Source organism: Panthera leo, chromosome B3 (assembly GCF_018350215.1).
Source record: "Panthera leo isolate Ple1 chromosome B3, P.leo_Ple1_pat1.1, whole genome shotgun sequence".
Taxonomy (NCBI): domain Eukaryota; kingdom Metazoa; phylum Chordata; class Mammalia; order Carnivora; family Felidae; genus Panthera; species Panthera leo.
The window spans coordinates 109,728,562-109,753,229 of NC_056684.1; the positions used below are offsets into that span (position 1 = coordinate 109,728,562).

Genomic DNA, 24,668 nt, shown 5'->3' on the forward strand with positions numbered 1-24,668 from the left:
CACAGCCTCCTTGCCCTGGAGCCAAAAGATTTTTGAAGACTGTCTGTTGCATTGACTGATTTTTCAAAATCGAATGATTTTTATTCTTCGTGTAAAGTGATCTGTTGGATATGATTGATTTTATCTAGCTGTTGGCCTCGGGTATATTTATTTTTGGTTGTCTCCTTCCCAATATTTTATTATAAAGAATTTCTAATATACACAAATGGAAAAGGATTTTACAGTGAACATCTTTGATATGCTGAACACATAGATTCTACCACTAATGTTTTGCTCTACTTGCTTGATCAGGTATCTGTGTATTTACCCATTTTTCTATCCATTCCCTAATACATTTTATATTTTTATATATTTGGTTAGGTTTATTTGATAAGGAAGTCATCTGTATGGGAAAAGTCAAGTTTTTAAGCCCCTAAGATGGTAATAGCGGCATATACATACCCGAAGCAATAAAGAATTGCACAGTTAGAATTCCTCTTACTGGCAGGATTCTTTAAGAGTCAGAGTGGGGATACAGAAAGAAATGTGTGGAAAAGTAAGTACTTGGGAAAATAATTCAATATAATAGGTAGCCTCATCAAAACATTCTTTTTCATATAGTTTATTTTTTAGTTTCACTTTGCAAGCTCAAGCTCAGTTGTTACTGTTTCCAGTAAATGGCAACATTTATGGAGCAGAAGAGGAACTAAAACTTTATAGACTTTAATAACTTTATGAAAAACTTTATAAACTTTATAAAAAGTTATAAAGAAGATTCTTGCAGGTTCAAGTTCACAATAAAGTACACACAAGCACCTAAGATGTCCGTTTGTGTCAACTTTCCGTCCCCTAAACAAGTTCCGGAATCTAATTGGGTAGCTTTTCTTTTCCCCACTGGTATAGAATCCACCCTGCTAGCTCTTTGGGAGTCCGGCCAGCAACGCGAATAGGTCACAGGGCAAAATCTTGATTATGATTCAAAAAAAGAAGGCGTAGTCTTCTTTTCCTCATGAACTAAGGAAACACTCACTAGAAAACTGCTTCTTGTGGGAGGGCAGCTTTCGTTTGCTGTTGCTTTCGGGGGGTCATATCTATTAGAGATGCAGAGTTGCAGAGTCACTAATGAGCATTTATCCCTTTTACTTTTAGTTCACTTCTTTAACTGAGATGGACATGATATAATCTCCAGTGAGTCAAAGGATGGCGTCTAGTCCTGTGCTTCCCACCGAGGATGAACAGGTCTCCTTGGGCATCGATGGTCGCCATATTACACTGCAAGGTAATTACGGTTGGGTGGGGTAACACCCATCGCAACTGTGGAAACCTTACCCTCATCTGGTCTCAAATCCTTCCGCTTTCTGCCTCTCTTCAGTATTTTTCCAATTGTACAACCTTGCAGTACGTGTACATGTCTTTACTGCTACCTCAGCAGTCTAAGAGAGTAAGAAATACCTGGAAGGAATTGGGTATCTTGGTTTCTCACTCTTGAGTGTATGCATTTCATTTGTAGTGAAAATAGTTAACCATGGTTTGCTTGGAATTGTTTGCACTCATTTTGCATCTTTTTTGCATAGCCTCTTTTAAATGTACATCCTTATTTTGTCCAAATAGAAAAGAATAGTAGTAGTATTATAAGTGAATGACCTTTCAATCATATGAATCGTGTGTGCATTTATGCAGACCCAGTACTGACTGTGTTTTTTTTAGTGCTTCTTGTGGAGTCTGGGAATATTTGTTTTGCACTTTGAAAATTCATTAGACTTTTCACCCTTGTTGATAAAACAAATCTTGGAGCTGAGTAAAGTTAGCTAGTGTAGAAGAAATAAAGCTATGGTAAGCCTTTGAAAATATTTATGAGACTATGTTATTTTAAAGTAATCTTTAAGATTATGTAGGGTATTATACAAGATTCTTCGAATGTTACTTAGAAGCCATAGATTTTGAGTCATTTTATTTTGTGCTTTATTTTTTATTTTTTTTAAAAAAATGTTTAATGTTTATTCATTTTTGAGAGAGAGACAGAGTGAGCGGACGAAGGGCAGAGAGAGAGGGGGACACAGAATCTGAAGCAGGCTCCAAGCTCTGAGCTGTCAGCACAGAGCCCAATGCGTGGCTTGAACTCACAGACTGCGAAATCATGACCTGAGCTGAAGTTGGATGCTTAATTGACTGAGCCACCCGGGCCCCCTGTACTTTATTTTTTATTGAGGTATAATTGACCTACAACATCTTATTAGTTTCAGGTGTACAACATAATGATTTGATATTTGTGTGTACTGTGAAATCATCACCACAGTAAGTTTGGTTAATGTCATCATATATAATTACAGATTTTTTTTTTCTTATCATGAGAACTGTTTAGATTTGCTCTCTTAGCAATTTTCTTTCCTTTTCTATTTTAATGTTTTTATTTTTGAGAGAGAGAGAGAGAGCGAGTGAGCATGAGCAGGGGAGGGGCAGAGAGAGAGAGAGGGAGACACAGAATCTGAAGCAGGCTCCACGCTCTGAGCTGTCAGCACAGAGCCCGATGTGCGGCTTGAATCCATGAACCGCAAGATCATGACCTGAGCCGAAGTCAGATGCCCAACTGACTGAGCCACCCAGGCACCCCTCTCTTAGCGATTTTCAAATATGCTATACGGTATTATTAACTGTAGCTGCTATGCTGTACATTACTTCTATTTGAGTCATTCATGACTCCCCAAATGACTTTCTGATATTTTATTTTTAATTAGAAAAACATGATTTGAATGATTAGCTTCTTGATTTTGGGGGTCAGATGCCTATTGCACTAGACTGTGCCTATATGTATCAGGCTTTTAAAAATAACTGTAATGTAATTTGCGTTGGCTAAGAAACATAATATGTTGAGGTAGTACTTGAAGTAAGAACTGTAAAGGTTTTCAGTAAGTATATTTTTTATAGTGTCATACAATATTCATAAGTAGCTGGAATAAGTGTTGGGGGGGCTGGGTAAATAGATGATGGGGATTAAAGATCGTACTTGTGATGAGCACTGGGTGATGTACAGAACTATTGAACCAATATATGACACAGTATGTTAACTACGCTGGAATTTTAAGTTAAATTAAATAAAAAAAATTTCATTCAACTGGAAAAAAAAAAAAAAAGCCCTGATGTTCTTGTTTTTCTCTGAAGTTTTGGTGGCACGTGAGTAGGAGCTCAAGTAGCCTGAAACATATCAGGAAGAGAGTGCATCACTAAATAGTAACATAAATCTAATTTCTGTTTCTAGCTCTGGCACTTGCTAGTTCTTTGAACTTGGACCAAAGGCGTTATCTTTTTTGAATCTCAGTTTCCTCACACTTAAGATACGGATGGTGATGCCTGTGTTGCTTCTGTGTTTTGAAAGTGAACAATGATACATAATGCATTCAAAGGGCTTAGCTCAGTACCTGACACAGAGTATGAGTTTAATAAAGGCATTGTAACTTCTTTTCACTTTTTATTTATTTTTTATTTTTAAAGTTTATTTATTTCTTTTGAGGGGCGCCTGGGTGGCTCAATCGGTTAAGCTGCCGACTTCGGCTCAGGTCATGACCTCACGGTCCGTGAGTTCGAGCCTCGCGTCGGACTCTGTGCTGACAGCTCAGAGCCTGGAGCCTGTTTCATATTCTGTGTCTCCCTCTCTCTCTCTGACCCACCCCTGTTCATGCTCTGTCTCTCTCTGTCTCAAAAATCAATAAACGTTAAAAAAAAAAAAAAAAGTTTATTTATTTATTTTGAGAGAGAGAGAGGCAGAGAAAGGGAGAGAGAATCCCAAGCAGGCTCCTACTGTCAGTGCAGCGCCTGACATGGGACTTGAACTCACGAACTGTGAGATCATGCCCTGAGCTGAGGTCGAGAGTTGGATGCTTGACCGACTGAGCCCCCCAGGTGCCCCTGTAACTTCTTTTTATAGATTTACAGTCAAAATCTTTGTCCCCAAAGACTTCTTGTCTATGAGCACACAGCTAGAGTAGAAACTGCTTATTATATAGAAAAAAATTATAAACCAGAGTCTGGTTTTTACTGGTTTTTGGTTTTGTTTTGACATTTTTCTATTCAGTGGCTTCCCATCACATGTGGGATAGTCTAGACCTCTTGGTGTGGCTCACAGGCTCTTCCGGTCTGGTGCTCCTTTCTCTCTGCCCTCGTCTCCCATTTCACCCCCATAAGCACCCTGTGCTCCGGCTGTATGGCTGCCTGAGGGTCCGTACTCCCCCTGCCTGTGTGCTTTCGTGCAGGCTGTCCTGCTGTAACCCCCCTCTCCTCTTCCTGCTGGAAGCAATCCAGCTCACCTATCCCTCGTGGATCCCTCATCCATCCCCAAATCAGCTGGACTCGGCCTCCATGGACCCCTCATCCATCCCCAAATCAGCTGGACTCAGCCTCCTCCTTAGCCGTGCTCTCTCTTTGGCTGAGATTCACACTTCCTCCTCTGTTCTCCCGCAGTACTTATTTTAGCACTGATAGTATTATAATGATTATATCTCATAATGTTTTCTTCCCCACTGCAGTGCGTTCTAAGACTTCTATATCATAGGCTGTAGCATGCACAGCACTCTTGTGCACATTCAGTCCTCACAACCACGTTGTGAGGTAGATGTTTTTATCTTCAAGGTACAGAGAGGATCGCTGTGGCTCAGGGAGATCGAATTACTTTCCCAGAGTCACACAGTGAGAGGCAGAGCTGGGCCTTGACCTGGAGGATTGTTTTCTTTCTACTGCACCACACACCCCCTCGCATGTCAACACGTGTAGACATCTTTGAAGGAAGGAATTTCCCTAACATTCTCTTTGGAAAATCTACTTAAATCTTAACCTTATTCTAGTTAATCCATAGTAAACTTACACATCCAGAATATGGATGGGCATCTTCAAGTAACATTAATGATCTCAGGTTCTCAAATAGCTCAAAATAATTAGCAAGTTACTAAGAATTGAGTGGTTTCTCATAGCATGTTTTGAATTATACTAGGCTAATAAAGTCTGCTTTACAATAAGAGATAAATACGGGCTGTTTGGCAATGGCAATGTAATATACATGCACTACCAGTGTGAATGATTTTTCTTTATGATCCATTTAGGGGAACGTAGTACTAGATGCATTGCTCTGTAGGGGGAGAGGAGGAAAGCCAATACTATAATGTAATCAGATTTATACTGGGCAAGGGATGCTCACATTAACGAGGTACACTCAGGGATATCAACCAAGAGGTTCCTGTGACTGTAGAATGAAAGCTTAACTGTGACATGAATACATTTCTCACGGTTAAGTTGTACATTATTATTAGTAGGTTTATAGTTCTCCTGGCTGAAGTTCTTTGAGTTGAAAGAAAGAAAGAAACAAAGAAAGAAAGAGGGGGAAAGGAAGGAAGGAAGGGTGAAGGGAGAAAAGAAGAGAGGGAGGGAGGGAAGAAGGAACTTTTATGTATTTCTTTTTTTTTTTATTCTTTTTTTTGGGTAATTTTTGTAATTCTATTTTTTTAATTTACATCTAAATTCGTTAGCATATACTGCAACAATGATTTCAGGAGTAGATTCCTTAATGCCCCTTACCCATTTAGCCCATCCCCCCTCCCACAACCCTTCCAGTAACCCTCTGTTTGCTCTCCATATTTAAGAGTCTCTTCTGTTTTGTCCCCCTCCCTGTTTTTATATTATTTTTGCTTCCCTTCCCTTGTGTTCATCTGTTCTGTGTCTTAAAGTCCTCATATGAGTGAAGTCATATGATATTTGTCTTTCTCTGACTAATTTCGCTTAGCATACTACCCTCTAGTTCCATCCACATAGTTGCAAACGGCAAGATTTCATTCTTTTTGATTGTTGAGTAATACTCCATTGTATATATATTCCACATCTTCTTTATCCATTCATCCATCAATGGACATTTGGGCTCTTTCCATACTTTGGCTATTGTTGATAGTGCTGCTATAAACATTGGGGCTTTTATATATTTCTAAAGATAACTTTGGTTTCAAAGCAGAATTATTAGCTATTTAGACAAAAAATCAACAGATGATTTTATGTACCTTAGTTAACTATGACTGAATGGCAAGCTGTTGACAACAGTCTTAAAAGTATTTGGCTTTGTACATTATGTTATCAGACTTGTATTTCACAAAATTCATGTGTGCGTAATGATCCTTGGAGTAATATGAGAAAAGAGATTTTATGTAATATGAGAAGCTCAGGGTCACTGCTCATAAGGAAGGTTTTTTCTTCTAATTTCAGAACATTTTTTAGAGACAGAGACCTACTTACAATGCCTGTTTTACTTTAGCCAAATGTATCTCAGATGAGACAATTATACCCTGACTTAGAGTAATCGGCTTGAGAAAAAATTAAGTAAGATGTCTGTGTTGAAATGTAGTAACTCATTGTAGATAGGCTATGAAAACATATTTCCCACGTGTGCAGGGCCTGCAATGAATCAGGCCCAGGAAATGAGGCAGTGCTTTGCTGAAATTCATAGAGCAGGACAACAAACAAGCAACTTCATCTTTCTTTTTGTTCATCTTTCGTGTGATGTTTGAGTAAATGTTCTTATGAAGGCCCTTTTTGTAGGGAGATATTTATGTTCTCTTAGTCTAATGAGGAGCATGATGTTGAAATGGATTGTTGAGAAGGGAAAGAAATGCCGTTTGTGAATGTGAATTTGAGCAGATTAATGTAAAATGGAATTTATTTTAGGCTAGTGCATTTTGTACTACGTTGGACGGTCCACATTTTAAATAAAATGATATGTGAAAGTTCAGGCTACGAAAATAATAAATAAACAGCTATCTTTAAAAATTATTTGCTTTACCAAGATGTCTGTTACAGAATTTCTTTAAATCTTTCCACTGGTTTTCTTATCTGGCAAAATAACAGGTGCTTCCTTTCCTTTTATCCTAAGAAAATACTAAATATATATTTTGTATGAAATACCACCTGTGCCAAGCTCTTCAGGTGGGAAAGGTGTGTTTGGGGAATAAATCTTTGGAGTACTGGATAGATATGATTATGGAAGCAATAAGGGGTAAGTTGGATGAGTGTCACAGAATTTTCAAGTTGGAAGGGACTTTCTTTGTTCTTCATTTAATTTAAGACCAAAGTAGGAATTTCTTTAGTAGTATTTCTGAGATTGAGATCCCTAAGGGGGCTGAATTCAAACCCAAGAAGTTTGGGGATTTTGCCTTTAGGCTGTGAGTGGCTATTGAGTCTTGAGGGTGAGAGTACATGGCTGGAGGTCAAAGTGTACTTTAGGAGAGCAATCTGGCTTGGGGTGTAGGAAGACTTGAAAGGGGCCAGAAAGTGGAGCTGGGGAAACCAGTTAGAAAGGTTTGCAATTAGCTGGGTGTTGGGTAATGTTTGCCTGGATTAGAATTAAACAGTGAATATGAAAGTATGGGACAGGTGTGAACACCATCGAGGTGAAACGCACAGCAGGGTTCTGAAACTACTGAATCTGGATAATAATAGAGCGGCTCCAAGGTCTAGAAGCTGAGCTGATTGGGGTAATAGTGGTAGCAGCTATAATGTCCGCGTTATTAACTCTCTTTTTATTTAGTGTGTTTTCATTAAGTATTTAATAGCAACAGATAATAAGGCCGTATATCGATGTACTTACAGTAAATTGTAGATATAATATGCTGTTCACAAAGAAACTCTTCTCTTGAGAACTTCATGGCACGGAAAGTACAGCACAGGTAGAAGGCCCATTTAAAAGTCAAATTAATCATGAGTGAATTGCGAGCCTACGATGACTCACCTCGTGATATTTTAAGCAGCAGCTATGGTAATCTTGAACTATTTTGGATATTTTCTTTATATATTTCGGATTTCAGTTATTTCTTTATAACACGTGAATATAATTTGTGGACCATAAGAGGGCGTGATAAATTTCTGTAACAAGAGCAAATTACTTTGCTTTTGAAAAAAACATAGGCCAATGCTTTAGGAAAATGGCATTTGAATACAGAATGTTATCGTTAATTAGACAAAGAACTAGGAAGGAGTGTGTGTTCTATTACCTTTGCCACCACACGAGGAGTTAACTTTCACGCAGTCCTGCCAAAATGCTGGTGAATTGTTAACCATCTGTGCGAAGCCGTGTAAAACCATGTTCAGCCCAGTTACTGTGTCATTTCAAACAATGCTCACACGTTTTATTTAGTGTTATCTTCTAGATGATGTCTTTTAAAAGATTAAAAAACCCTCTATGCCTTCTGGATAGACATTACTTGGTGGAGGGCTTGATAGGGAAACACGGGTCCCTGTAGTTAGGCTGTTACAACATCGAACTTTATTATTTACTGAGTATCCATCCAACGGAGGCTTTCATTTTATGGGATCTTTTAGACATTATTCATGTTCAGTGGGTTAGATGACAAGCATAGTGATGTGATGTAATGTTTACTTTTATTCATCTGTTCAGTAAACACTGAGTGCTGACCACGTGTAGCAGGCTTGTTGTTACGGGGACAAAGGTTGAATAGATTGAGCGCCTTGAAGAAGCATGTGGTGCACTGTGCTTCTCCTTGCTGGTATCATGTGAAAGAAAGCGACCTGGGATGCAGATTTCATCCTTCGAATGAAATGAGTTGAAGTCCTTAACTACACAGGGGCCTGCTCCTGATTTGGGTGTCCAACCGAAAATCCAACCACAATATGACTGAATATGCTGTCTCGAGTATCTCTTCCCGTTTCAGTTGTAGGGAGGTGAAGAATGAGAGTGTGTTCTCTAGAATATTATTTGCAAAGTGAGTTATCTGTTCCGTTTGACTGTAAAAATCAAATATTTTGGTAGGAACTTCCCTGGAGTCAGGTGTCTCCTTGCTGAACCTCTTGTAATTTTTTTTTTAATGTTTGTTTGTTTATTTTTGAGAGAGAGCATGAGCATGAGGGGGAGAGGCAGAGAGAATCCCAAGCAAGCTCTGTGCTGACAGCACAGCCCCAAATTGGGGCTCAATCCCACGCACCGTGAGATCATGACCTGAGCCGAAACCAAGAGTCGGATGCTCAACCCATTGAGCCACCCAACCGCCTTTCTTGTGATTTTTTTTTTTTTTTAATCCTTGAGTTCCCTCTCATCCTTGGGCATTGCCTGCTTTAATGAGCCTTCTGAGTTCCTCCAAGTGTGTGTTAGGTGCTCTGCGTAGGGTGCTCTTGGCATCTTTATGGCCAAACGATGTTTCTGACATATTTTAGGCGCTCAGTAAACAACTGTTTGAGTTGGTCATGAACGAATGAATGAGTGGTCATTTCCAATATAAAAAAACACATGAAGTACCCTGAATTAGAAGAATTGCTCAGTGTTCAGGGAAATCAGCCAGAGAGGATGGAAATAATAGCTCTCTCTAGAGGGAGGCGTGTATATGGTGTTTGCAGGCTCCATAGTGTTTTAGTATTGTGTTTCTAGAGAAATTCTGCTTACTTTATGATGGTGAGTGAATGAAACCATGTAAAGTCTGAGAAAGAGGAATGAGATTACTAAAAAAGCTTCTGAATGGGATTTCTACCCTTTTATAGCCAAGTCCCCAGTGTGGAATTTTGATGGAAATGGTGAATGAAGAGTAAGAAAAGTACACGCATTATCCGGCAGTAACTCTGTTTCTCTGACAAATTCAGACCGCTTAGTTATTAGGAATAAAAGCAAATCATCTCTGGGTTTTTTTTTTTTTTTTTTTTTTTTAGCAATTAGGTGATGGTTACACCCAGAGAAAATAATTAAATTATGGTTCTTCACTCGATATTAATGCTATTATACTTGTCCCAACACAAAAGTTTCTAGGAAGTTCCTGATATCATAGTAGCTGATGATCTCTTTTGCTCTATTTTCTTGGAAGATTATTAGTTTGATATTGTAAGGCTTTATAATCTTAAAATATTCCAATTAAGTGGAAAATAAAACAGCTCTGCAAGCAGTGGTATTTGCACTATATAGTCTAAGACAGAAAAATAATTTTTTCCCTTGGATTGTGTATGTACAGTTTTGGCTTCTGGGAACTTTGGTTTTGTTTTTGCCAGGAGTGTGGGGATAAGCTTACTTTATTCTGGGTCAGTTACATTTTGAAAACTAGGGCAAGATAAATCCAGGGTCATTTAGAGTCCTGTTAAAGTAGGTTAACAAAGATCTCATTCATTCCTTATAGAAATCAGAATCCTTTTTAATTAGCCCCTTGGGAGATACAAGATTTTACTGAGCTTTTGTGTATGTGTATGTGTCGGGAGGGAGGGAGTGTAATTATTCAGAGCTCGAAGTAGTATATCAGGAAAAATAAAACTCAAAATAATTTCCCCTTGAAAATGGGGAAGTAAGAAGTCAGTATAAGAGATTAATTTATAACCATTTGGTGGGTTTAGTGTGTGGTTTTACCCTCTAAAAATTAGAGGTTATTCTAAATGTGCCTCTTCAAGAGATTACTTCCCTCGTCTGATTTCAGTGTTGGTGATTACAATTTCTGTGATGGCTGTGTTTTTCTAAAACATTCACGGAAATTTTGGTAGAAGGTAACTGTGTTTGTTGTTCTCAATATGTATGAGAACTGAAGATTACTACCACCAGGTATTTTTAGAATCAGTTAAAAATAGTAGATAGAAGGATATGAATGATTTATCAGAGAAATGAAATGTTCAACGTTCTAAATGTGTATATTTTTGGAAGAGAGACATGAGATTCTGGGTAAATACTCTCTCCTGGTCATTGACTGTGCGGTGATGCGTGCTGAGTGAGCATAGAGAGAAGATGGCGGCAGAATGGCCACACACGCTTGCTCTCTGCCTTCCGGGGCGGGGCAGCACTCACTGGTCATGCCTTGGTCTTTTCTGTCTTTACTGCACAGGGTGTACCAATTGCATCAACAGCTAAATATTATAAGATGAAGGGTACTTGGCTCAAATCAGAACACAGTCTTTATCAAGTCTGAGTCATATTTAAGATCATTCCCGAACATTGGTATTGTTGGCCCTGTCTTCAGTTACGTAGGATTATTATATAGTGGGAACGAGTTCTGCTGGGTGTCCCTGTCTGCCTCCGTCTGAACGTCTACTCGGCAGAACTTCTGGTGTGGTTTGATGTCTTCAAAACAAAATGTTTCAAAAGTATAGGTGAATTCACACTTAGCACTTTATCACACAGTTAGGTTTTTATGAGTACAGGCAAATCTGTTCACTGACATGTTCATGCAGCATGTTTCCTGACACGCTACTCTGTTGCAAGCACTATTTTGGGTTAAGAGAAGACTGAGGTGAACAACTCCAATGAGCTTCATATGCGCACAGTGCTTGTATTTCAGTTAGAGAGACAAAGAGTAAATAATGAAAAATAGCAACACATGGTAGGTGCTATGGAGAGGATTAAAAATGGGTTTATGTGATGACTTCCTGGTGAAATGTTTAGGAAACTCAGAGAGGATGGAAATATGGATCTCGTCAGACATGAGGCAGTGAGGTATGTATATGGTGTTTGTGGGTTCAATAGTGTCTTAGTATTGTGTTTCTAGGAGAAATTCTGTTTGCTTTGTGATGGTGAGTGAATGAAACTGTGTAGAGTCTGAGGTGGTCAGTGAAGGTCTTTGAGGAGGAGACATTTAAGGAGGAATTACAACACAAAGGAGCTGCCAAAAAAGAACAAAGGAAGAGCATTTCAGTCTGAAGCAGTAGCTCAAGGAAGAGCTCAAAGATAGAAACAAGCTGGGTGAATTCATGGAGCCTGGTGTGGCTGGAATATATGGGCATGAGATGATGCGGGAGAGCGAGGCGAGGCAGAGCTGGATCAGGCAGGGATTCGTCAGCTCTCAGGTAAGGTGTGTGGATGGGAAACCATTGGAAGGTTTTAGTCAGGAGAGTAACTCGATCTGATTTACCTGTTCCGAAATATCACTCCGGCTGCTGGGTGGGGAGGGGATTATCTGGGAAGAGGGAGGGGAAGCAGCAAAGCCAGTTAGGATGCTTTTGTTGTAGTCCCGGGTAAAATGTCACAGAAGTTTGGATAGTAGTAGTGTGATAGCAACGAGATAAAGAATCATGGATTTTTAAAGGGATATTTGTGAGTGTTGGGACTTCTGGAGTGAGTAATAAGAGAGATCAAGGGTAACTTCTCAATTTTTGCTTTGAGCGATTGAATTGTCGGTTATGGAATTTATTGCGATGAAGAAGACTGATAGACAAAGTTGTGGGGAGATCAAGAGTTTATTTTTGCCATGATAGATATGAGATGCTTATTTGATGCCAAATGGACATGTCAAGTAGACAGTTAGATGTAAGGATCCAGAATTCTAGGGAGAGTTACAGATCTGGGAGCCATAACATGTGGCTGGCATATTTACGATGAAAACCATGGCCTGGAAGAGATCACCTGTGGAAAATGTGTAGCTAGAGCAGAACTTTTGGATCTTTCAGTGTTTAGAGGTGAAGCGGAAGAGGAGGAAATGTAAAGGACACTGAGAAGCAGTAGCCAAAGCCAAAGAAGGAAAACCAGGCAAATCTGATAACCAGATGAAGGTATTTCAAGAAAGGGGTAAAGTCAACTGTATTGAAGGGAAATGGCCACTGGATTGGGCTCATAGAGTTAGTTGGTGGCTCTAACAGGGTTCGCCACACTCAAATGGTGGAGTGACTGGAAAGGGTTGAGGAAAGAATGGGCAGTGAGGAAGCAGAAATGGTGAATTAATCAATACTTGGAAGAAATTTTGAAGGGGAACAGAGATATCAGGTACTTGTTGAAGGGAAAGGTAGGACTTTTTAAGGTAAGAGATACTACTCCATTACTGGTTATGCTTTTTCTAAGTATAGGTTAATTTCCTTAGATTCCCCATTCATTTATGTGTTCATTCATTATTTGACAAGTGCTTCTGAACATGTGGTGTACAAGACACTATACTGAACACGGGGGATGACGCATAGAGGGTCCTGTCCTAAAATGCACATTCTGATTACAGGGAGACAGGTACATAGACTGTTACAGGATGATATGGCTGTGCTGCAAGAGAGAGAAGGTGTGGTTCTCTAGAAGTACAGAGTAGGAGCACCTACCAGTCTTGTGGGGCAAGGAAGGCTTCCCAGAAGAAGTGATTTCTAAGCTTAGACCTAAAGTATGTTAGCACATGAACGGGGTGGAAATGAGAAGAGCGCTTCAGGCAATGGTAACAGCATATTCAAGCCAGAAGGTGGGGCCGAACGTGGCACATTCTTGGAAACGGATGTTCAGTGAGACTGAGTATTACAGTTTGAAGAAGAATATGAAGAGATGAAGCTATAGAGGGTCACGTAAATATACAGGGGTTTGAATTTTTTCCTAAGACCAGAAAGAAGCAATTGAAGGGTTGTGAGTAGAGACGTAATCAGAACTGGGTTTAGAAATCACCTGGACTGCAGTGTGGGGTGTGGTCTTGAGGGAGTGAATGTGGAGACGGAAAGGCCAATTGAAGTCAGTTAGGGTGGTCCAGCCGAGGGATAATGGCATCCCGATCAAGGAGGCGCCAGTGAGGATGGAGAGAAATAGGTATCAAGAGATATCTAATCGGTACAATTTTCAGGACTTTAAATCTTTAAATTTTTCTTATTTTTAGCTTTATTGAGGTAAGCATGAGGGCTTTTTGAATGACTGGGTATGGGAAAGTATCAAGGTGACTCAGGCTTGTTCTTAGGCAGAGGAGTGGATGATGGAACCAGTCGCTGAAAAAAAACGCAGAGCAACTTTGCTGGGGGAGGGGGTTGGTTAGAGATGATGACTCCCTTCCGGCAATGTTGAGTTTGAAGGGTCTGGGAATAACTAAGTGGGGATACCCAGAAGAAAATGGGATATATAAACACAAAACTCAGGAGAAGCAGACACCTGGCCTGAAGATAAAGTTTTGGAAGGTCATTAGTACGCAAGTAGTAATTTGTTCTTATGGAGTAGATGAACATATCTAGAAAAAGAGAAGGCAGGATATTACAGAGATAGAAAAAAAGCAAAAGAAGCTTATAACAGAGTCTGGGAAGGTGTGCCCCTAGAAGTAGGAAGAAAACCAGGCAAGTGACATGGAAGCCAAAGAAGAAGAATGTTCCAAGATGGAAAGGGTAGTAAACAGCATCAGAAGGTTCAAGGTATCCAATTCTGAGAAGTATCCACAGGGTTTAGCATTGGGAATATTACAGGTAGCCTTGCTCAGAATTAACCGGAATGGTTGGGGTAGAAGCCAGCTTTTAGTGACTTGAGAAGTGAGTGGTAGGTAAGGACATGAGGACAGCCAGTGTAGATCATATTTTCAAAAAGTTTGGGTTTAAAGCGGGGGAGAGACATCGGGTGGTAAGCTGGAGCAGCCATGGATCTGACATTTTGGCTGATTTTTAATCATGACAAAAAGAACATGGATTTTGGTATCAGACACATCTGGATTTGACTCTCCTCTACCAGATGTGAGATCTAGAGCACAGTGTATAGGACACAGTGCACTTTCAATAAATGTTTAATGAATGAGTCATTAAAAATCCTTCATCTTCGGGGCGCCTGGGGGGCTTAGTCGGTAGAGCATACGACTCTTGATTATGGTTCAGGTCACGATCCCAGGGTCATGGGATCAAGCCCTGTGTCAGGCTCCACGCTGAGTGTAGAGCCTGCTTCAGATTCTGTCTCCCTGCCCCTCTTCCCTGCTCATGCGCGCGCGCGCTCTCTCTCTCTCTCTCTCTCTTTCAAAATAAATAAATAAAAAAAATCCTTCATCTTCTGGGAGCTACATTTTTCTCCTTCACCAAATGCCTACCTGACCACTTCATTGGAAGGCTTGAATGAAATGGTGTTGTTGTTCCTTTCCGTGAATTCCTACTTATTCTTTGACACGAGTTGTTTCAGTAAACCTTCTGAGCCCCTCCAAGTGTGTCTTAGGATTTATATTGAGTTACACTATATTAATATCTCAGAGTTTATTATTTCATTACTATTGTTGCTAGGCCCTTCCCGTTCCCTTGTGTTGGCTCAAGAATAAGTCACCCACATGAATGGTCCAGTTACATGGATGTTTCTCAAAGTGAGCTGTGTGGACCCCTTGAATCAGAATCTCAGGGAGTTGGGACACAGAACTCTGAACTTAAACAGTGGCCCTGAATCCTGGGCTCAGTAAGAATCCTAGGTTTGTAATCACAGCACAGATGGCTTGAGTGTGGTCTGGTCAGAGCTCAGGCTCACACGTCGTGATCTTCAGGAGAAAAGCACTCACAGTTTTATGTGGCAGGTAAGAGGCAGTAAGGAGTAAGAAATATGTGTTAAAAGAAATGTAGTCATTTCTTTGATCTGTTCATTCCACGGATATTTATTGAGCAACTCAGATGAGTCAGAAGAGGGTGAGAAAGAGGAGAGACAAATAGCACCCCAAGATCTAGGCATTTTATCTGTACCGTGGGCTCTTCTAGAAATACGAGATTTGCTTACGCAGGAGCCAGGAGCTATGTTCCAGTGAGGCTGGAGACAAAAGCCTCAGTGTGGAAAATCTCAGGTGTTGCACAGGGGTGTGGTTCACTCATGTGGCAACACGAAGTCTCTGGGTGCCACATGTCAAGGCTCAAAGTATAAATCATTTGTTGTATGTCATCTGTTTCCCCAATAAACCCGGTGTTTAAATCTCCACATTGGCTGGGCGAAAAATAGAAAGAGAACCCCACTCCTTTCTCCTCCAGTCATTCAGCTGTTCATTCAACAAGCGTTCTATGGATTCTTTCAACATGTGGTGGGTGTTGCCGGCAAAATGAGGAACAGAGTCAGAGCCCTGCTCTCGTGGAGCCAGTAGGCGAATGAGGAGACAGATAGTAATCAAATAATATCACAGGTAGTAGCTAATATTTTGGCAGGGCAGGGGGGCGGGGAACAGCTTTATTGAGATGTAATGTGGGATGTGAGTCATGTACCATACAACTCCCCCACTTAATATGTATAATCCAGGAGTTTTTAGTATAGTCACAGAGTTGTACAACCATTATCGTGTTTCATTTTACAACATTTTCGTTACCCTAAAAAGAAATCCCATACCCTTTAGCTGTCATCCCCTAAACCCTCCGCCCTCCTTCCCCCCAGACCTAGGCAGCCACGAGTCTTCTCTCTGCTTCTATGGGTTTCCTTACTGGGACATTTCATAGAATATGTGGTCTTTTGTGATTGGCTTCTTTCACTTAGCATAATGATTTCATGTTTCTTTTATATGATAGCCAATATCTATTTGTGTTAGACTAATCATAGTCTACGCCAGGGCTTGGCAAACATTTTCCATAAAGGGCCAGGTAGCAAATATTTTAGTCTTTGAGGTCTATATGGTCTCTGTCGCAACTATTCAGCTTTGCCATTTTAGCATGAAAGTAGCTACAGGCAGTAGGAAAACAAATGATCGTGTCTGTGTTCTGGTAAAACTTACTTACAAAAACAGGCTGTGGGTCAGATCTGACCTTCAGGTTATAATTTGTTGACCTCTGATTTATGTCAGTCTAAATACTTAATCCTCCTAACAACTCTGGAGGTAGGTACTCATAGCCCCATTTTACAGTTGTGAAGACAGAGGCACACAGATAACACGTGGTGTATAGGGGAACTCAGGTAGTCTGGCTCTAGAGCCAGTGCCCTTAACTTGTCAGTGATTACAAGTTGAGGCAAAGTGCTAACTGGGGCAGGGGTATGGCTCTATGAGAGCAAATAACAAAAGGGAGATTTGACTTAGGTTTCCTTCAGGATGAGCCATTGAGCTGTGACCTGAGGTTGACTAGGTGAAGGGAGGCGTGTTGGTACAAAGGGCTGATGAGCAGCAGGAGGGAACGTAGCTCGTAAAAGCCCAGGAAGAAGACAGAATGGCTGGAACCCTGGGTGCTGGGAAAGGAGGAGAGCTGTGTGCGTTGAGGCTGGAGAGATGCCCCGGGGTGGACCACACAGCATCTGTGCGGCTGTGACCAACGTCGCTCCTTAACCTCAGAGGGGAGAGAAACCGTCAAAGTGTGGAAAGGGTAATCCAGTAAGATGGGCCAGCTGAAGCAGAGAATGGGTCGAAGGGGTCAGAGCAGACCTGGTTGGCCATGGGAGGAGCAACCATGGAGGATGGCAGATAGGGCAGGAGGGCTGGGGGAGCCAAGGAAGGGGGGTAGGAAGGGAGCGGGTACCAGAGCTACATGGGGGCCGATTTCACCTGGTTTATGGGAGGCTGTCCCTGGAGATGGCGAAGGATGGCGCTGTCAAATCTATGAGATGGAAACTCCAGTGAGGACAGATTTGGGGAGAGGGAGAGAGGAAGAGTGCGATTTTAGTCCTGAGATCCGGAGTTTGATGGGCAAGCGCTGTGTTTTCCGTAGGGAGGACACAGGTTCTCCAGGGGAGGACTAGTAAAGTAAAAGAATGCTGTCGATGGTTGCATACTGTATTATGAGTTACGTTAGTCAGGAGTTAGCTTTTAAACCCCGCTTTTCTCCTTCAATGGGCGAGATCTCAGTCTTGGTCCTACTTGCCTTACTGGCTTGTTTGTTTGCTTATAGTTGGCTGCAAGAAAATGTGTAGTAAAATGCCCCCCTGCTTTTTTTTGTTAGTTAATAGTTTCCCCTTTTATAGGTGAGTAACATCCTTTTCCTGTTTATTCTTCAAATATTTTAGGCTTTTCTTGTTTTGGTTGCACGTGCCTGTGTATTTTTATTCCCTTAATTTGCTTCTTTATTTATTTCTGTTTGTTGTCATCTCCATGAACAATAAAAGAGGTGGCCTTGTTATTTTTAGTCCCCTTTCCATCCAGAGCAGCTTGATTAAGATTTTTTGAGATGGCCAAAATGTGTTGCATTATTTTCTGAATGTAGTTATCCTTACCACTTGTGTCCCAGTGAACAGTGAGTTGGGTCTCGTTACAGTACATGCCCTTTTGTTCGAGGCATTTTATTTGTTGAAGAAAGAAATTGTCCAGGTGTTATTAACACAAGGACTAGGGTAACACATAGGCCTAGTAACTGCTGCCAGTAAATTCTTCTTCTCCATGCAGTAAGATAGTTTGATCCTTCATTAATACTTACTCTTTCTTTCTTTCTTTCTTTCTTTCTTTCTTTCTTTCTTTCTTCCTTTCCTTTCCTTTCTTTCCTTCTTTCTCTTTCTTTCTTTCTTTCTTTCTTTCTAATTTTTTAAATGTTTATTTCTGAGAGAGAGAGAGAGAGAGAGAGAGAGAGACAGAGTGTGAGCAAGGAGGGGCAGAAAGAGAGGGAGATACAGAATCTGAAGCAGGTTCCAGGCTCTGAGCGGTCAGCACAGAACCCAACACGGGGCTCGAACCCACGAACCGCGAGATCATGACCTGAGCCGAAGTCGGACGCTCAACCGACTGAGCCACCCACACGCCCCTAAATCTCTGCTTTTTTAATTGCCAACTTAAAACATGAAGTTGTGTCATGTTCATTCCTTTAATTTACATATGCATACATTCATTCAACAAATATTGACTGAGTGCCTTCTACTTGCAAGGTATTCTACAAGCTAGCGGCCCAGTGACCAACCAAACAAATCCTCGCCCTTTTAGAATTTATGTTTTTTTAAAATATTTATCTAGAAGGATGCACAGGAAACAGTTAATTAATGTTGTCTCTGGGAAAGGAAAATGGGAGGTTTGAGTGAAGTTAAGATTAACTTTTGTGTCCTGCTTGAAAAATGTTTTATGAGTATTATATAGTACTTTCTAATCACAATAAGAAAAAAAAAAACCAGTGAAGTATTGTGGAAGACTAGACCCAGAAGAGATTATATCTATTTCTGTTTATCCAAGGGGGCATTTGAACAGAGTATGTCTTCTTTTAGCAGATGTGGCTTGAAGAATGCCCAGCACGTCTACTGTGCTGAGTGCTGGGGTTGTTATGAATGCGGAGGGACATGGGAGGATTGGCCATTCCAGAGGGTACACAGCATGGGAATGCAGAAAAGAGTGAGACTTTTTTTTTGAATGAAACTTACCTGGGGAATTGTAGATATTCTAGTTTGCTGGGAAAGCAGGGTACGAGCAGAGAAGTCATGGGAGACGAGTCAGGAAAAAAGCAGATTGGAGCCAAACTGTGAATGACCTAGAGTGTTAGGCTAAGAATTTAGAATTTATTCTCTAAGGAACTGAGGAAGGATCAAGAGATTTTAATGGGGAGAGTGGCAGATCAAAGGAGGGAATCCGGAGCCAAGTGCCATAAACCTGGTAGCAGCAAGCCAATAATAGACGGGGAAGAAGTTCCTGGATAGGAGATTGCAGAGCTTCCTCGGTGAACTCCTGCAGTAGAGAGGACATTCTTGGATGAGCCACACTGTGATAACGCATGGCTCTGTGTTTAAGTGAAAATGTCCATCAGTGATTCTCATATCTGAGAATTCTCATATTTGAACTCTTACCACAGGGCAGAACTGCTGGAGTCAACATTTTAATTAATTAATCAATTAATCAATTTGGAGTCAACATTTTGGATGAATTCGGGTGCAGCTGGTCTAGTAGCTGTGGTAGTTTTACAAGGAGCTTTATAATGAACTTAAAATCCATACTCTTTCATTATGCTCAACTCCATTTGTTTTCATGTAAATTCCCTTCCAGCTAAGGATATGTGCTGCCAGCTCACAAATGGCAGATTGAATAAGAACAAACTCAGGGATTAAATGTATTTTTATGGTAATGACCATCTAGAGGAAACCTTTGCCTCCTAGGTCTTGCTTCTCAAATTCGGTCAGATATTTTCCAAGAATGATAAGGATATCTGTATGGGCCTGAGTAAAATTCACTGACTGCATTTTCCTACGTTATACATATTTCTTCTTTGCCTTAAAAATCAGGATGGGGAACTTCTCATTCTTCATTCTCTCTTGGCATTTTACAGAGAAATCCATCATTACAATAGATTTTCTTATTCTCTTTAATTCTTGCCCTTTTTTATCCCTAACATTGGCTGATTCTATTCTTCTACATGCCGTTTTGAGAAGAGTCTTATTATTTTATTAGAAAGCTCTCCCCAGAAATTACAAAATAAAATCCAGCAGCTAAAAAAAAAAAAAAAAAAAAAAAAAAAAATCTCGCTCAAATTAAGTTGCTTTAAAGCAGTTGGTTCTCAATTATTTTTTTCCCAATGGGTCAGCCTTTGAAAAGAACAAATGACTACTTATCCTGCCATAGGGTGAGTTATTTGGCTCTGGTTCCTGCTGAATTAATACCGCTTTTCAGGGATAAGGCAGTAAGAAAATGTGAGAAAAGTGTGTCAAGGGATAAATAAAATGGCACGTACTAAACCATTTAATTCATCCATTACAAAGGTGTTTAATTGTCCTCGGGACATCTTTGTTTGCTGTTAAGCAAAGGGTCCTTGTTGCATTTGAAGGGTTCTGATTTCTAGGAGGACGAGGTGTTCTGTAAATTTGGACAATGAGTTAGTTAAAAGCCATGAAGTTTCTTTTCTAAATCCTTTTCTGAAGATCTCATTTGTGCTCCGTTTCCTTTGCTAACTGGAGAGGACCGGTGGGGATTTGTTCTGACTGCTTCTCTTATTGTTTCCCCCCAGGTTTCTATTAGATTTTATCAAATTAGGACAGGAATAACTTAGGATTTTCATTGGAAACATTTTGATTATTTTCAGTTTATGTCCCTTTCGGGATATATGTCAGTCCAACCTCGGATTAGATGAAGTGCTCCCAATTTGAATGATACAGTTAGAGCCGTGGTTTCACTGCCTCTTTTCTCAGCCTAGGAAAATTCATTCCTCAGTTCGCTTAGTACCAAGACCCTTTTTGTCCAATATCACACGCAAATGAAATGACCCTCTTCTATTACCTGGAAGGAGTTGGGAATGACTGAGGTTTCCAGGTGGATGTGGAATACTAAAACTCTTCAGGAACATCAAGTTCTTTCTGCACTCAGTTTTGTGCCAGAGGTTTACCCCTTCCAAGATTATTTTATCTGCCTTCCGGAAATGTCCTTGTCCTTCTCTGCCATGTAACTCTCCTGAAGGAAGTGTGGACTCTTATCTCCTGCACCTACCAGCGTGCCTGATTAGTTTCTTTTTCACACTTTATCACCTAGAAAGAAAGATCTCTCTTGGTCCCTTAAGGATAGGAAGAGAGTCATCTTTGGTTTTTTTGTTTGTTTTGGTTTTGAATTGGATTTCTGCTTTATTGTTATAATAATGGATAGGTCCCTCCCCGCTTTTATCCGTGACCTTGATTAATGTACATTGTGTGCAGGTAACTTGATCCTGGAATCCTAAAAAGCTGTTCTCTAGTTTTTTTCTGTTGAGCAAAATTAGCCTCCAATACAATTTTTGTTTGAATGTTTAACGTTCAAACATATGTTTAGAAATTTTTTATATGTTTAAAAATATAGTCCTAGCATCTACTGATACTCTTTAATATATGTTTAAGTGTTTAATATCTATGTTTAAAAATATTGTTGTATCATCTACTTATACTAGGAGAAAAAGCAATGAAAACGTATCAAAGACTCTAGAAGATTGCATAACATTTTGAATTATAGGACAAAATTGTGGTTCTTTGTAATTCTTTTGCTAAGTGAAATTTATATGAAACAAATAACTCTCAAAAGCCTAAACTATCCACTTGGCTTGCCAGGACTCAGTTCATTTCAGCTAACAATTACTAAGCACCCTGTACTTTGTAAATCACTGGGCTATACCTAATTTAAGTTGGTAATACAGAAAAATGAAATGGATTAAAAAAGATAAGAAAAAAATCCAGCCAGGCTACGTGCATCTTTAATCTCTAATCAGCCGTGCTTATAAACGCCTGAAGATACATTTACTCAGATTCTCTTCAGTTCCTCAACCTGAACTCTCATCAGATTAAAAATTTTTCTTAATTCTTTTATTAAAAATTTTTTTATGTTTATTTATTTTTGAGAGAGAGAGAGAGAGTGTGTGTGAGCCAGGAGGGACAGAGAGAGAGGGAGACACAGAATCTGAAGCAGGCTCCAGGCTCTGAGCTGCAAGAGGGGCACAGAGCCCGTCATGGAGTTTGAACTCACAAACCAAGAGATCATGACCTAAGCCGAAGTCAGATGCTTAACCGACTGAGCCACCCAGAGGCCCCTAGATTAAAATATTTTTAGGAATTCTAATTAGATGTCATGTCAACAGTTTCAGTCTGATATAACTGTGGTGGCTAGAGATTAATTAAGCAGAGTGGAAGGAGTCAAAGAAAAACAGTGTATTAGAAGATAGATCAGGTAACTTTTTAGAAAAGGAATATAAACGCATAATGGTAGATTTGACCTTGTCAATGTAGTAAATCAAATATAACAGTAAAATGATTAGAAAACTTATTTTTTATTCATTTAAATTTAATTATGATGTAGTTTTATTAATTAATCTTAATCGGTTTAATATCACTAAGTTATTGTTACTGTTATATTATTATTCTTTTAGCAAATGTTTTCTTTAGAGTCCTTCTGGGCCAGGTTCCTCTAGGCACCTGGAATAGGTCACAGACAAAACATCTTTGTCTATGTGGTCCTTTGCTTCTGGTGGGAGAAGAGCAAGACGTTAAACAATAAACATACTACATATGTAACTTAGGTAGGATGTTTAAAGGTGGTAAGTGCTATAGAAAAATAGAGCAAACAAAGGGAAGCAGGACTGGAGGTGTTACAGCCTCAAATAGGATGGGAAGTAGGCTTGCGAGGATATGTGTAGTAAGAGCACTCCTGGAAGAAAGGACGGTTAGGGCGAAGCCCTAATGTAGGATCGTTTCTAGGGAGTTCGAGAAAAACGGGGAGGCCGAGAGAGTCTGGAGTGGGATGAGCAACAGGGGCTCCTGGGTGGCTCAGTCAGTTAAGCGTCCGACTTCGACCCAGGTCATGATCTCACAGTTTGTGAGTTCAAGCCACGCATCAGGCTCTGTGCTGACAGCTTGGAGCCTGGAGCCTGCTTCGGATTCTGTGTCTCAGGCTCACACTCTGTCTCTGTCAAAAAGAAATAAACTTAAAAAAATTTTTTTTTTTTTTTAAAAAAGGGATGAGCAGAGGGGGTAGGGGTCAGCCTTGCGGCCATCTTTAAAAAAAAATTTTTTTTTAATGTTTATTTATTTTTGAGAGTAAGAGAGACAGAGCATGAGTAGAGGAGGGGCAGAGAGAAAGGGAGATATAGAATCTGAAGTAGGATCCAGGCTCTGAGCTGTCAGCACACAGCCCGATGCGGGGCTGGAACTCACAGAGTGTGAGATCATGACCTGAGCCGAAGTCAGATGCTTTACCGACTGAGCCGCCCAGACACCCCATCTTTTTTTTTTTTAAGTTTATTTATTTATTTTGAGAGAGAGACAGAGAGAGAGCGAGCAGGGGAGGGTCAGAGAGAGAGAGGGAGAGGGAGAGAATCCCAAGTAGGCTCCATGCTGCCAGTGGGGCTTGAACTCATGAACTGTGAGACCATGACCTGAGCCTAAATCAAGAGTTGGATGCTGGACTGGCTGAGCCACCCAGGCACCCCAAGCCTTGCATCCATCTTCAGGAGTGAAGTGAGAAGCCCTTAAGGATTGTGAGCAAAGGAGTGTGAGTTAACATTTTAGTAGCACCACTCTGGCTGCTGCGTTGAGAATGGTACTTAGAGGGCAAGGCTGGAAGGAGGGAGACCTGCTAGGGATTTAGTGCAGGCTTCCAGGTGGAGGTGGTGAGAACGGTAATATCCTGACTACATTCTGAAGGGAGACCAAAGAGGATTCTCCGAGGCATTGGATATGAAGTGTGAGAGAAAGAGAGAAGCCGACTTGTGATGGAGGAGGAAAACCAAGAGTGTTGGGTCCAGAAAGGTGAAGGCTGAGAATCGACCGTTGGTTCTAGTGGAAGGTGGTTATTGATGACCTGAATTCATGGTGCCCTTGATGAGGGAGCAGTTTTGGAGGCATGGCCGTGGTCTGATTGGTGTGGGTTCGGTTAAGAGAGAATGAGGAGGAGGGGACCTGAGAACACAGGCGACTCTGGGGAGTTTTGTCATAAAGGGCAGCAGATAAGTAAAGCAGTAGTTTGTGGGAACTGGGGTCAGACAAAATTCTTTTGTCAGTAAAAAGTATTAAAAATCTGGAGGTCTTGTTTTTGTGGTGAATTAACAGCCTGGATCTACACTGATGGGAATGGTCTAAGGGAGAGGGGGAGAAGGGGATGATACAGGAGAGAAAGGAGGCAATGTCCTCGAGCAGGCATAAAGGGATGGGATCTGGGGAAGGAGTGAAGGGATCAGCTTTAGGTCTGAAAAGGCCAGGTCATGGCGTGCTAACAGGCTGGAGGCAGGGACATTTTGTTAGGTGGATTGGACAGGGAATGGATGTGCTCTGGGAGCAGGGTCTCAGCTGAAGAGTGAGGATGGGAGAGGAGGTGTTGGAAGTTCGAGGAAGAGACGCCCTACTTGGGCGTCACGGTGAGACCAGTCAGCACAGGGACAGATCTTCTTCCAGCCACATCCAGTAGGATGAGTGTTGGTACGAGCGAGCGGAGTGTAGTGATAAAGAGCCAGGAACACACAAGAAGGCACAAGGAAGTGTTTGTAAGAAGTGATCATGGAATTGAAAATGGAAAAGGATGAAAGGTAGGATATCAGTGGGAGCGAGGGACAGTGAAAAGGTGGCAGAATCAATGGCGCTAGAATGAACTGAAAAGATAAGGGCTGTTGTTCAGAAATGAGATGCCTGAAATTGAGACCTCCAGGAGTTGCAGTTATTAGTAATGATGAGGTCTGGGGTATGACCATGACAGCGAGTG

The 24,668-nt window shown here is 40.8% G+C and overlaps 1 protein-coding gene across 1 annotated transcript in view; it reads left to right on the plus strand.

Annotated features, from left to right (window-relative positions):
- The first annotated feature begins 1,141 nt into the window (after positions 1-1,141).
- Positions 1,142-24,668, plus strand: part of SYNE2 (spectrin repeat containing nuclear envelope protein 2) — a 282,344-nt gene continuing 258,817 nt past the window's right edge. Inside the window, exon 1 of the mRNA XM_042943457.1 lies at positions 1,142-1,258. Within this exon, the coding sequence (XP_042799391.1) occupies positions 1,180-1,258 (79 nt within the window). The 5' untranslated portion in view covers positions 1,142-1,179. The remainder of the gene's footprint in view (positions 1,259-24,668) is intronic.